This window comes from Babylonia areolata, chromosome 27 (assembly GCF_041734735.1).
Source record: "Babylonia areolata isolate BAREFJ2019XMU chromosome 27, ASM4173473v1, whole genome shotgun sequence".
In the NCBI taxonomy this organism is placed as follows: Eukaryota; Metazoa; Mollusca; class Gastropoda; order Neogastropoda; family Buccinidae; genus Babylonia; species Babylonia areolata.
The window spans coordinates 26,199,725-26,212,224 of record NC_134902.1 but is presented as its reverse complement, the minus strand read 5'-3'; the positions used below and the strand labels follow the sequence as shown (position 1 = coordinate 26,212,224).

Genomic DNA, 12,500 nt, shown 5'->3' with positions numbered 1-12,500 from the left:
TTTCGTTTTTGTCAATCCATTTCGCGATTCCTTTATTCAAAACAAATCTGCGCAGTTTGCTAAGAAATATTTAATAACGATATTCCCCGATGATTATCAAGTACGTTTCTATCTCCTTTTCTATGTATGCGATGTGCAATCGACAGAGACATGTTATAAGCCAGTATCAAAAATGAGATGGAACAATTTTACCAAGAAAGGAACAATGACATATATACCTTTTTAAGAATGATAATATAATTCGCCTATCATACAACCTGGTCCAGCAGCGTTTTTGATTTTTTAATGCTTTGCTTTCAGTTTTCACTTCGTCCTCAAATATAGCTTGGCTCGGGGAGTTATGAATGATGCCATCATGACAATTTATACACAGTCAAGTGAATCCTCATGAAAAGAAGAACTCCCATTAGTTGTAAATTTGACTACATAAAACAAAATTGATTCTTACGAAACTTGCAACTATTGTGCTGATCCCTTCTCAGTGCTGTTATGGTCTGTCTACATTCGAGATTAAATCAAGCTTTGAGTTTCTCTCCTTCAGTTTCTTTTCATACACGAACCAGCATTCCTGAAGCACTCGTGGAAATTGCACAAGCCAGATTTATATCAGAATCAATCAAATCCAGTGCCTCGTTCATAAGAGCCTAAGTGTGTATACTTTCCGTCATATCAAAACTATAGTATATTTTTCTTCCTCCCATTTATAAGATAGTACACACACACACACACACACACACACACACACACACACACACACACACACACACACACACACACACACACACACACACACACACATATATATATATATATATATATATATATAGATAGATAGATAGATAGATAGATAGGTAGATAGACAGAGACACAGAGAGAGAAACAGAAACAGAAACAAAGAGACAGACATCCTTCACTTGTGTAAACAAAGTGAGCCAGTGTAATAAACTGATGTGTGTGTGTGTGTGTGTGTGTGTGTGTCTGTGTCTGTGTCTGTGTCTGTGTGTCTGTGTGTGTCTGTGTCTGTGTGTGTCCGTGGTAAACAAATTCGTTTTCTCTGTAAATGTATTGTCTGCTCATACCAAATTTGGTTTAAACATAGTGGGAAAATAATGTTAACAGTCATACCATTAATAGTTTTAAGTCTTCCGTATTAGGCCGTATTTCCAGACCATAGCCAGTTTATTTCTTTGAGACTCTTTATTTCTTTGAGACTGCTGATCCAGAAAACCATAATAAGGCTATTCCCAGTTTCCAGAATATATTTTTGGGTTTGAAGACGACATGACATCGTTTTTGTTTTTTTTTCTTTTCGCAATTAAAGAAGAAATAAAGGAAATACAAATTCTAGACAGAACACAAAAAGTGACACTAACTACGCCATCAACATGTTTACTGCGTATGAATAATTTACAGTGGATACTGAACTGATTTGAATGAACATAATAAGAAAAATTGAAGCCACGGCACCGTCGGTGAGCCTGGTGTACACTAGTTTGCGTAGGAGAAAAAGGCTACATGTTGTGGTGTGCATAAGGCGATGACAACGTCTCTTTTACCGCGGACTGAAAAGAATTTCTTAACGAATCGAGACACATAAAATGCAATGATTTTAACGGTGTTATTACCTCGAATAAAGTAATCAGTTTGTCGCGCTAAAAAATGAGTTTGAATATCAATTTTGATTGCTCAATGGCGGATACGTTTTAGCGTTGTACCTGAACGCATTTCAAATCCACAAATGTCTCTCTTCTTTTTCCCAAGATTATAATACAGGACACATTTTTCTTTAATCGATTTTCAAACATGTTTTTTCTCATCATTCCTTGACTGTATAAAGTGCATATCACAAGAGTCTTGAATGCCTTGCCTGTCTTATTTCATATACTAATACAACAAGAGAGGCAAGGCCATCAAAACTCACTTGTGACACGCGCTATATCCAGTAAAGGAATCATGAGAACAAACAAAAAACAAAAGAGAAACAAAATCGTTAAAAATGTGTCCTGTATTAAATATAATAAGCGTAAAAAATGTATATAAAATCAGGCGTGCTGATGGTATCGAACCACGGATGTTCTGTTCAGAAACAAGTAGTACTAATCCCCAACGCTATGTCGCATCTTACGTCGACCAAATCTAGCATGATAAAAATAGTATTGTATTTGAGGTCATAACACCATTTAAATCATGTTTTCTTGACATATCTCGATTATTCAAGAATTTCATCGCCTCAGGCACACTGCAACATCTATACATCTGCACAAACCAGTCCGACAACAGGTTGACCGAAATTAAAAGAAATGTTTGATTTGATTTTTCTATTATCTTCATTCCAGTTGATTCAGTATCCCCTTTGGAATATTCATATGCGGTAAACACATCGATGGTGTTGTAAGTGTCACTGTATGTATTCTGTCCTTAATTTGTATTTATTTTCTTATAATTGCGAACAAGAAAAACAATGTCATGCCGTCTTCTTACCATGCATCGTCTTCGTTCCGGAAACTGGAAAGCAGTAAATGGCGTTTTTCAAAATCCGGAACGAGCCTCAACGAAATAAACCGTTAACGATCCGAAAATGCGGCTGAATTCGGGAGGAATACAATCTATTGTTGGTATGACTGTGAAGATTTTTTTTCCCACTATGTTTGAGCCAAATATGGTATTGGAAGACAAAGTATTTCAAGAGAAAATGGCAATGTTATATTTCACCATGGACACACACACACACACACACACACACACACACACACACACACACACACACACACACACACACACACACACACACACATACATACATACAGACAGACAGACAGGCAAAAAGACTCACTGGCACAGACATCCAAACACCGGGTTATAACATAGACTCACTTTGTTTACACAAGTGCGTTAAAAAAGGCTCTATATAAATTCATTTCCAAAAGAAGGAAGTTGTTTGGATGTTTGTTCCACTTCTGGTGTTCTCGCGCGCGCGCGCGCGCGCGCGCGCGTGTGTGTGTGTGTGTGTGTGTGTGTGTGTGTGTGTGTGTGTGTGAGAGTCTGTGTTTGTGTGTGTGTGTGTGTGTGCGTGTGTGTGTGTGTGTGTGTGTGTGTGTGTGTGTGTGTGTGTGTGTGTGTTTGCCAGCATTGCTATTTCGTGGCTTTTAATTTTCCTTTAGCCGAAACAACTGTGAGCAGTGCACAATTTTCAACCGACAAGTTCCACCATGGAGTCCTGCAGAGTCCGCTCATCTGCTCCACGGAAAGCTCGGTGCACTGTCTCAGTTTCGAGTACCAGTTCGTGCATCAGTATAGCGGCGGCATCGCGCTGACTGTGGTCCTGGAAGTGAAGGGCACGGGCAACGTGTCCGTTTGGCAACTGAAAAGCAACACTGGAGGCATCTATGAGGCTAACGCTCCTGTCCAAACGACTGCTGATTTTAGGGTAAGGCGGCAGATGAACCAAGGGCAGTGTGTTCTGATGTCAAAACCACAACAAACTAAATTCAAAGTAAGTCGAGGGAGTAGCGCAGTGTAGTGTGGTCTGTGAGGAGCTTGAACGTCTAGCTCCTGTCAGTGCCACTGCAGAGGTCATGGTAAGGCGTCTTACAAGTCAAGATCGGGGCTTATAAATGTTTGTCTCAGCCACTGTACATTTCAGGGAAGCTAGAGAAAGTAACGCAGTTATGCTTACGGAAATCATAGCTCATAATATAGGAATGCAAGAAGAAATCATCAGGGTCTGTCTGTAAGCTGTTGAAAAAACCCCCCAACAAAACTAGCCCGACTGGATGTGGCATGGCATTTGTTTCTTATCAGATGACCTCAATTTAAGGTAAAGCAACCCCGCACGGTTGGTGGGTTCTGGCGTCAGGCCAGACCACCGTAGTTCCAAGATGAAGCATTCTATGAAGTTGTATCAGATATAAAAACCCCGATTTATTATTTTTTAAAGAAAAATGGCAGAGAAATAATTAGTATGTCGGCTATGATTTCATTTACTTGGTTTTTATGTTTAATTGTTTTCTTGTATATCATAGAAAAAATGGCAAGACAGCCAATATCAGCTGAAAGTTGTTGACATCTTCGGTATATTTTCTTTTCTTTTTTTCTCTCTGTTTTCTTTCTTTCTTTTTTTTTTACTTTCTTTCGTTCTCTTTCTTTATTTGTTTGCTTCTTTTTTCTTTCTTTCTCTTTTGCTTTCTTTCTTACTTTTTCTACTTAATTGTCTTTTGAAGGAGCTCGCTATCACATTATTGCACAATATGACTCACTACCACCTCGATACCAGTGATGTACGGAAAACAGTGAACTTATCACAGTACAGGGCCTTTGTTCCCACTGTTCGCTGCTTGTCGAGCTCACATTGTGGATGATGCGAGTGGTGGTGAAGAAGCTGCGTACAGTTTGAATTTACAGCCAGCATCCAATATAAGCGTGAATGCTGTTCTTTCAAAACGTCCGCCATTGTGAAAACTGAACAAGAAACACGACACGGGTGACAGACATGTGACCAACGTCTTGCAAAAGTGGCCGTTTTGACGTTTTTGTTTGACGCTTTTTTTTTTTTTTTATGGAACTGTGATATATGTTGTTGTGTTTCTTCTGATACAATTGCACGCCCATTGTCTTCTTAGTTCTTGTAGTTATATTTGAATGGTTCTGTACTTTCTCATGCAGACCCCCGCTATTTTTCATTTCTCAGATTCTCTTGCAAGTGGAGAAACCCCGGCATCTTGTTCTTGACCCAGCAGCGGTCAGTTCCGTTATTGTTTCCGACATCACCTACGAAAAAAACAACTGTTCTGTCATGCCTCCAGCTGCTGCGGTCCGTAAATCAGCTGTCAACGTAAAACCACCAGCCAGAATCACCCCAAAAGCACCAACCACCACCACCTCAAAAGCACCAACCACCAGCACATCACGACCGTTCATCGGCCGACCGTTGATCACCGTCACTTCACTGAATACTAAGAAACCATCGACGGCCGCTCCGGCAACACGGCGATCAAGGCCCACAAGACCTTCAGTTTCGAAGAGACCATCACCATCTCCATCCCCACCATCATCATCAGCGGCTGGAAGCGAGCAGAGTTCTTCAATGTCCTCCAAGACATCTGACATGCCTGTTACTGCTGCGTCTGGTGAGCTACCTGGTACGTTATTTGTCTCTCTGTCTGTCTCACTGTCTGTCTGTCACTGTCTGTCTCTCTGTTTATCACTTTGTTCCCGTCTCTGTCTGTGCGTGTGTGTGCATGAACGCGCGCATGTGTATGTGCGTGTGAATTTTCATACGCATGTGCATGTATGGGGCTTGGGGGAGGGGGGGGGGGGGGGGGGCAGATGGATGGGTGTGGGTGGTTCTTGAATTAGGTGCATGGGCAGGTATATTTCTGTGTGTTTGTTGTTGTATCTGTTGTTGTATTATTGTATTTTTTTCCTGCCTGCAATTTTATTTGTTTTTTTTCTATCGAAGTCGATTCTTTTCTACAGAATTTTGCTAAAGACAACCCTTTTGTTGTTTCGGGTTCCTTTTCGTGCGCTAAGTGCATGATTCACACGGGACCTCGGCTTATCGTCTCATCCGAATGACTAGTGTCCAGACCACCACTCGAGGTCTAGTGGAGGGTGAGAAAATACTGTTGACTGTGTGATTCGAACCGGTGCGCTCAGAATCTCTGGCTTTGTAGGCGGACACGTTACCACTAGGCCAACACTCTATCTATCTATCTATCTATCTATCTATCTATCTATCTATCTATCTATCTATCTATCTATCTTTCTTTCTTTCTTTTTTTCTTTCTATCTGCCTGTCTGTCTATCTCTCTCTCTCTCTCTCTATCTCTCTCTCTCTCTATCTCTATCTATCTATCTATCTATCTCTATCTATCTCTCTCTCTCTATCTATCTATCTATCTGTCTATCTCTCTATCTATCTGTCTATTTATCTCTCTCTCTCTCTCTATCTATCTATCTATCTATCTATCTGTCTATCTGCCTGTCTGTCTATCTTGGTCGTGGTGGGGTTGACAATGTGTAGGCAGAATTAATGTAACAATGATGTGAGCGTTCCCCCTGCTTCAAAACTTTCCCTTCGTTCTCCTCCTTACTGTCTTTGTCATTGCCTCCTCCTTGTTCTTCTTTTTCTCTCAACCCACCTCTTGTTCCGCCCCTTTTTCTCCTCTATCTCAGTCCCTCCCTCCTCCTCCACCTTCTTGTTGTTGTTGTTGCTCCTGTTGTTGTTGTTGTTGCTGCTGTTGTTGTTGTTACTATTGCTCTTCTTCTTCTCCTCCTCCTCCTCCTGTTTCTTCTTCTTCTTCTTCTTCTTCTTCTTCTTCTTCTTCTTCTTCTTCTTCTTCTTCTTCTTCTTCTTCTTCAGCCTCTTTCATCTTTCCACATCACTATCGTGTTGTACAGATGACAGCTGCACAGGAATCATCATCGGGGCAGTCGTCGCTGTCGTCGTCATCGTCGCTGTGGGAGTGTTCCTGTTCGTGGCCAAACGCAAGAAGATGTTTTGGTTCAGGTGATCGGTCTTACTCGTCATTGGGTGACCAGGGAAAGACAAAGAGAGGGAGAGAGAGAGAGAGAGAGAGAGAGAGAGAGAGAGAGAGAGAGAGAGAGCGGGGGGGGGGGGGAGTGGGGAGGGGGGGGGGGGGAGGGGGGGAGAGGCAGAGAGGAAAGAATGAGTGACAGAGTGGGGAGAGTGGAGTGAGAGAGTGAGAGAGAGAGAGAGAGAGGCAGAGAGGAAAGAATGAGTGGCAGAGTGGGGAGAGTGGAGTGAGAGAGTGAGTGAGTGAGTGAGTGAGAGAGAGAGAGAGAGAGAGGGAGAGAGAGAGGGAGAGAGAGAGAATGAGTGACAGAGTGGGGAGAGTGGAGTGAGTGAGAGAGAGCGAGAGAGAGAGGGGGAAGGCAGAGAGGAAAGAATGAGTGACAGATTGGGGAGAACGGAGTGAGAGAGTGAGTGAGAGAGAGAGAGAGAGAGAGAGAGAGAGAGAGAGAGCTTGACCCTGACCCTGATCATGACCATGACCCTGACCCTGACACAGGTTTCGTTGTGGCCCAGAAACACCTGTGAGTTGGAATTGGAGGAAGCGCGTAAAGGGAGAGACAGACAGACAGAGGGGTGAGAGGGGGAGGAGAGGAGGAGGAAGAGAGAGAGCGTTTGTGAAATGGAAGTGGTTGAAAAGACAGAGAGTGCTATCAAAAAAGAGGACGCTGATGAATGGGGTATCAGTCACATACTTCATGTCCCGAAAAGAGAGAGAGAGAGAGAGAGAGAGAGAGAGAGAGAGAGAGAGAGGGGGAGGGGGAAGGTGGGGAGGGGGGCACTCTTTCATTTCTAACTCCTTCATCTAATATGCATTCCGAGCATCAAAAGAGACCAACATATCTTTTCTTTTCTTCCGATGATTTGTCTGCTGTTGATGTTGTTGTTTTACTTTCTCAATTATTTACTTTTTTTTTTTTTTTTTGGTCTGTTTGATTATCTATTCACTCATTTATTCATTTATTTATTTATTTGTTTGTTTAGTAAGACCAGTTTCAAAAGATAAAAAGACCTGGAAATAACGAAATAAGTGTGTATCACAGATCGTATCCGAAAGCAAATTTATGGAATCTGAATCAAGAGAAACAGAAAACAGACAGACAGGCAGACAGACACATAGGCACACAGACAGACTACAGACAGACAGACAGACAGGAAGAGAGACGTGAACGAAGACGGGCTGTCTGACATGTTCCATTCTCCTGTGCCTGTTAACAGACCCAAAGACTCCAGCTCTCAGCCAGTTGCCATGGTTTCCTTGTCACAGCGTGACGTGGTTACGGCCCCTGACCCTGCCAGTATGGAGGGCGGATCAGGTGTGTGTGTGTGTGTGTGTGTGTGTGTGTGTGTGTGTGTGTGTGTGTGTGTGTGTGTGTGTTGGTGTGTATGTGTGTATAACTGGTTGTAATAGTCCACTAAATCAAACGGTGATATGAACCGTTTTACCCAGGTGTTCGTTTTTACCTTACCTCTCCCTTCTGTTTTGCTTCTTGTGTGTTGTCTGTAACTACATGTCTCCATAATGTGCGTGCTCGTGTGCGTGTCTTGCAGTGTTTGTCTTGTATGCCAGCCTATTGTATTGTGTTGTGTTGTATTGCATTGTGTTGTATTGCTTTGTGTTGTATTGTATTGTATTGTATTGTGTTGTATTGTGTTGTATTATATTGTATTGTATTGTGTTGTGTTGTGTTGTATTGTGTTGTGTCGTGTTGTGTTGTATTGTATGGTATGGTATTGTATTGCATGATATTGTATTGTATTGTATTGTGTTGTATGATATTGTATTGTATTGTATTGTATCGTATCGTATGGTATTGTGTTGTGTTGTATTGTATTGTGTTGTGTCGTATTGTATTGTATTGTATTGTATTGAATGGTATGGTATGGTATTGTATTGTATTGTATGATAATGTGTTGTGTTGTGTTGTATTGTATTGTATTGTGTTGTGTTGTATTGTATTGTATTGCATTACTCTTAATGTCACAACATAATTCTTTGTGTGAAATTCGGGCTGCTCTTTCCAGGGAAAGTGCGTTGCTACACTCAGAGCGCCACCCATGTTTTATTTTTCCCTCTCTCTGCACATTTATTTTTTGTTTTCTTATCGAAGTGGACTTTTCGACAGATTTTTGCCAGGAACAACCATTTTGTTGCCGCGGGTTCTTTTACTGGCGCTAAATGCATGCTCCACACGGGACTTCGGTTTATCGTATTATCCGAACGGCTAGCTTCCAGACCACCGCTCGAGGTCTAGTGGAGGGAGAGAATATACTGGCTACTATGGGATCCGAACCAGTGCGATCAGATTCTCTCGTGTCCCAGGCGGACGCTTAACGCTAGGCCAACTCTCCACTCCAGTCTGTCAGTCTTTTTAGCAGGTTTCAAAAACAGAGAGAGAGAGAGAGAGAGAGAGAGAGAGAGAGAGAGAGAGAGAGAGAGAGAGAGAGAGAGAGATGATAGAAACAGTCATCGCACACTGTTTCCTGTCACTCAGCAAACGGCCAATCAGAAACGGCCGGAAGAGGAAACGACGCGCCGCCAGAGGGAGGACGACACAGAGCTGCGGAGACTGGCCGCCGCGGCACCTCTCCGACCCGACCTGCGGGCACTGGGGGGATACAGCCCGGTCCTGAGGACGGCGGGGAATACCACGTCGTTGACCTCGTTGGACAGCGCCACGGCCCTGAGGGCGCGCGCGTCGCCGGCCCCCGAGAGGGGCAGCACGTTCCTGATGACGGGCACTACCACCTTCCTTGGGAAGACCACGCCCCACCAGGAGCCGTTCCAGCGGCGGGCAGCAGCTACCTGGCCGCCAGGGGGGGTGCAGAGGACGAGTACAGCCGCCTGGGCCTGGCCGGGAAGAAGACGGCGCTGGCCGGGGAGAAGGAGAGTGGTGGATGCAGACTGTATGACCACGTGGGGGGCGGGGAGAGGGACGTGTACAGCCATGTCCAGAGAGACAGGGAGCCGCCCGTCATCCTGGACCAGGTCTACTCTCACATTCACTGATCCGCGGGGCGCACCGACCCCCGCAAGCTCAAAGCCAACGACCCACAGCAGCGTACTCGTTGAAAATGTTATCCACAAAAACTGGACTGCATGCCAAGTCGAGCCGAGGATAAATTGGGTACTTTGAGTCATTGGTTCCGTCTTCGTGTGTCAAAAAATCCCCCACCCCCAAAAACAAAACAAAGCAAAAGCAAACAAACAAACAAAAAACAAACAAACAAAAAACCAAAACAAACAAACAAAAAAAACAACAACCAAAAAACAAACAAACCGAAACCCGCACAGACACGTTTTTGTACATCATTATTTTCATTTAGCCTTGCTCCAAGTCAACATGTTTTGTAGCGACGAGCTAGAGCTGATCACTCTTTGCACTGATATTTTTGTTTTGCTTTCCTTCTCTCTCTCTCTCTCTCTCTCTCTCTCTCTCTCTCTCTCTCTCTCTCTCTCTCTCTCTCTCTCTCTCTCTCTCTCTCTCTCTCTCTCTTTCTTTGAGGGTTGGGTGGGGGGATGGTGATGTGGGAGTTCCACTTTTGATGATATTTCTTGTATTTTTGTTCAAGAAAAGGTACATTACAATGTTGAATACGATAGATCACAAAAGCCTGATCCTTCTTAAAGACAGAACAGGCAGGGAAGAATTACTTCTGTTTTAGGGACACGTAGAACTGAGACACAGAAACAGGGGTACATAAATATAGGGCACATAGAGACAGAGACAGATAGAGACAGGGACACACATAGGGACACACAGAGACAGGGGCACATAGAGACATGGACACACAGAGACAGGGACACACAGAGACATGGACACACATAGACGGAGACACACAGAGACAGGGACACGCAGAGACAGGGACACATACAGACAGGGACACACAGAGACAGGGACACGTAGAGACAGGGACACACACGGACAAGGACACATAGAGACAGGGACACGCAGAGACAGGGACGCACATAGACGGGAAAACATAGAGTCAGGGACACACATAGACGGGGACACATAGAGACAGGGACACGCAGAGACAGGGACACATACAGACAGGGGCACGCAGAGACAGGGACACACATAGATGGAGACACACAGAGACAGGGACACGCAGAGACAGGGACACGCAGAGACAGGGACACACATAGACGGGGACACACAGAGACAGGAACGCATAGAGGCAGGGACACATTCATACGGGGACACATAGAGACAGGGGTACATAGAGACAGGGACACATAAAGACAGAAACACATAGAGACAGGGACACATAGAGACAGAGACACATAGAGACAGGGACACATTGAGACAAGGACACATAAAGACAGGGACACATAGAGACAGGGTCGCATAGAAACAGGGACACATTGAGACAGGGTCACATAAAGACAGAGACACATTGAGACAGAGACACATAGAGACAGGGACACATAGAGACAGGGACACGTAGAGACTGGGACACATAGAGACAGGGACACATAGAGACAGGAACACACAAACAGGGACACACAGACAGTGACACATAGAGACAGGGACAAACATAGAGACAGGGACGCACAGAGACAGGGACACATGGTGATAGGGACACATAGACACAGGGACACACAGAGACATTGACACACAGATACAGGGACACAAAGAGACATGGACACATAGAGTCAGGGACACACAGAGTCAGGGACACATAGACACAGGGACACACAGAGACAGGGACACATAGAGATAGGGACACATTGAGACGGGGCCACATAGAGACAGGGACACACAGATACAGGGACACACAGAGACAGGGACACACAGAGACAGGGACACATAGAGACAGGGACACATTGAGACAGGGACACATAGAGAAGGATACACAGACAGGGACACACAGACAGTGACACATAGAGACAGGGACACACATAGAGACAGGGACACACAGAGACAGGGACACATAGAGAGATGGACACATAGAGAGATGGACACATAGAGTCAGGGACACACAGAGACAGGGACACACAGAGACAGGGACAGATAGAGACAGGGACAGATAGAGACATTGACACACAGACACAGGGACACATAGAGACATGGACACATAGAGTCAGGGACACACAGAGACAGGGACACACAGAGACAGGGACACACAGGGACAGGGACACAAAGAGACAGGGACACATTGAGATAGGGACACATAGAGACAGGGACTCATAGTGACACACAGAGACAGGGACACTTTGAGACATGGACACATGGTGACAGGGACACATAGAGACAGGGACACTTTGAGACATGGACACACAGAGACATGGACACGTAGAGACAGTGTCACACAGAGACAGTGACACATAGAGACAGGGACACACAGAGACATGGACACATAGAGACAGGGACACACAGAGACAGGGACACATAGAGACATGGACACGTAGAGACAGTGTCACACAGAGACAGTGACACATAGAGACAGGGACACACAGAGACATGGACACATAGAGACAGGGACACACAGATAGATTGACACATAGAGACATGGACACATAGAGACTGACACACAGAGACATGGACACATACAGACAGGGACACATAGAGACACGGACACACAGAGACAGGGACACATAGAGACAGGGACACACAGAGATGGAGACACATGGTGACAGGGACACATAGAGACAGGGACACGCGGAGACATGGACACATAGAGACAGTGACACACAGAGACAGGGACACATAGAGACAGGGACACATACAGACAGGGACACATAGAGACACGGACACACAGAGACAGGGACACATAGAGACCGGGACATACATAGAGACAGGGAAACACAGAAACGGAGACACATCGTGACAGGGACACATAGAGACAGGGACACGCAGAGACATGGACACATAGAGACAGTGACACACAGAGACAGGGACACATAGAGACAGGGACACATACAGACAGGGACACATAGAGACACGGACACATAGAGACAGGG

At 44.7% G+C, this 12,500-nt stretch overlaps 1 protein-coding gene across 3 annotated transcripts in view; it reads left to right on the top strand.

Annotated features, from left to right (window-relative positions):
* The window catches only part of LOC143301022 (uncharacterized), a 22,523-nt gene extending 12,627 nt beyond the window's left edge, over window positions 1-9,896 (top strand). For 2 of the 3 annotated variants that reach the window (XM_076615016.1, XM_076615019.1), the window contains 5 exons: window positions 3,162-3,427; window positions 4,688-5,138; window positions 6,400-6,508; window positions 7,751-7,848; window positions 9,028-9,896. In XM_076615016.1, coding sequence (XP_076471131.1) covers window positions 3,162-3,427; window positions 4,688-5,138; window positions 6,400-6,508; window positions 7,751-7,848; window positions 9,028-9,542 — 1,439 coding nt within the window. In that variant the 3' untranslated portion in view covers window positions 9,543-9,896. The remainder of the gene's footprint in view (window positions 1-3,161; window positions 3,428-4,687; window positions 5,139-6,399; window positions 6,509-7,750; window positions 7,849-9,027) is intronic. The other variant, XM_076615020.1, reaches the window with a different exon arrangement.
* The last annotated feature ends 2,604 nt before the right edge of the window (window positions 9,897-12,500 follow it).